A 1,826-nucleotide genomic window follows, 5' to 3' on the forward strand; every position below is an offset into this window, starting at 1 on the left:
TAATATTTTGCCTTTGGACAAAAGGCAAGTGAAGATTAGAAGAAGGTGTCAATGCTACAGAAACACTTATTTTTCCCAGTGGATTTCAGAGAAAATTCAAAATAAAAGTTCATTTAGATGCAATCCATCAGAATGGATATATAGCTTTGTTGAGTAGTTAAAGGCAGAGGAAGAATGATTTGATAATTTTCTCATAATGAAGGATTATTAGTGTTTGTATTTTAGAAAAATTTTTCATGGTGTTCTCCTAGTTCATTAGAAATGTTGAAATTCCCTGAATTTTATTAACCCTATTCTTGTATCTGGAGCCAAGAAAAACATGCAGACATAAATTAAATGCCCTGAATTTCCAATCTATTTTACAAGGTAAATATAGTCAATCTCAAGTATTCACACTGAAGCTTCTGAGCATTAAATAGTAACATTGGAATCTCTGTAATAGCTTCTAAATCTCTTCATGGCATTTTTCATCTCTTTATTTCTCAGGGTATAAATGGCTGGATTTAGGAGAGGTGTAATAACAGAATAGAACACAGCAAGAAATTTGTCTATCCAGGTGATACTGAGTGGCCACACATAGATGAAGATGCAGGGTCCAAAGAAGAGCACCACCACTGTGACGTGGGCAATGCAGGTAGAGAGAGCCTTAGATGTCCCAGTTTTAGAGCTTTGGTGGACAGTGAGAAGAATATATGTGTAGGATATCAACAAAAGAATAAAGCAGGTTATTCCCACAACCCCACAGTGAACCTTCATTAAAATTTCCAAATTATAGGAATCCATGCAGGCAAGCTTGATTACCAGTGGTGTATCACAGAAGAAGCTGTCTATGTCCCTGGGACCACAGAATGGCAGCTGAACAATTACAACCACTTGACTCATGGAATGCACAAAGCCAATGATCCAGGAAGTCACCACCAGTGCAATACACTTTTGGAGACTCATAATGGTGGAGTAGTGGAGTGGTTTGCAGATTGCCACATAGCGGTCATAGGCCATTATTACCAGTAGCACCATCTCAAATGCTGCAATAAAATGAGAAAAGAAGATCTGGGACATGCAGCCTCCAAAATGAATAGTCTTGTTCTCCCTGAGAAGGTCTGTGATCATCTTAGGAGTGGTGACTGAAGAAAGCAACATATCAACAAAGGACAGGTTGGCCAAAAAGAAGTACATGGGAGAATAGAGATGGGAATCAGTGATGATGAAGATCACAATGCTAATATTTCCAGATACAACGATCAGGTAAAGCACACAGAATATTATGAAGAGTAAGAGCTGAATATTCCAAGAGTGACAAAGTCCCAGAAGAACAAATTCGGACACTACAGACTGATTTCCTCCATCCATTTTTATTCACTGTATCCTCTAAAATAACCTAGATGGAAGATTAGATTATTAGTTTATTGGGACGAGAAAGGTTACTTAATTTTTAGAGTTTTGTGTTCATATTGAAATTAAGCACTTACATCTGAGAGTAAAATGTATAATATGTGAAGAAAAATCTTGGCCCTATATAAATGGTATTATTCCCAACAGAGAAGCTAACTGCCTATAATTGGCTTTCCAAGAAACAGAGCCTGAGATGGAATTGTTATGCAGATTGTTTATTTACTTTATTGAGAGGGTACTCTCACAAGAAGAGAATGAGGAAATCAGGACAACAAGGTGAAAGGTTAAAAAGATTGCTGAGTCACCTGGCAACTAGCCATTCCACTAGTCCTGTAAAAAAAATCTGAATGGAGAACCACCACGAACTAGTACACTAAAAATTAGGTAATACACTTAGAAAGAAGATGGTGAAATGATAGTGAAATTTAGTACAA

The 1,826-nt window shown here is 37.0% G+C and overlaps 1 protein-coding gene across 1 annotated transcript; it reads right to left on the reverse strand.

Moving 5' to 3' along the window:
* Positions 1-411: 411 nt before the first annotated feature.
* Positions 412-1,350, reverse strand: LOC138398144 (olfactory receptor 4K14-like). Its single transcript, XM_069492377.1, has one exon. The coding sequence runs from the start codon at positions 1,348-1,350 to the stop codon at positions 412-414; it is 939 nt and encodes a 312-aa protein (XP_069348478.1).
* Between the last annotated feature and the right edge of the window lie 476 nt (positions 1,351-1,826).

The sequence above is a fragment of the Eulemur rufifrons genome, chromosome 2 (genome assembly GCF_041146395.1).
Source record: "Eulemur rufifrons isolate Redbay chromosome 2, OSU_ERuf_1, whole genome shotgun sequence".
Classification (NCBI taxonomy): domain Eukaryota; kingdom Metazoa; phylum Chordata; class Mammalia; order Primates; family Lemuridae; genus Eulemur; species Eulemur rufifrons.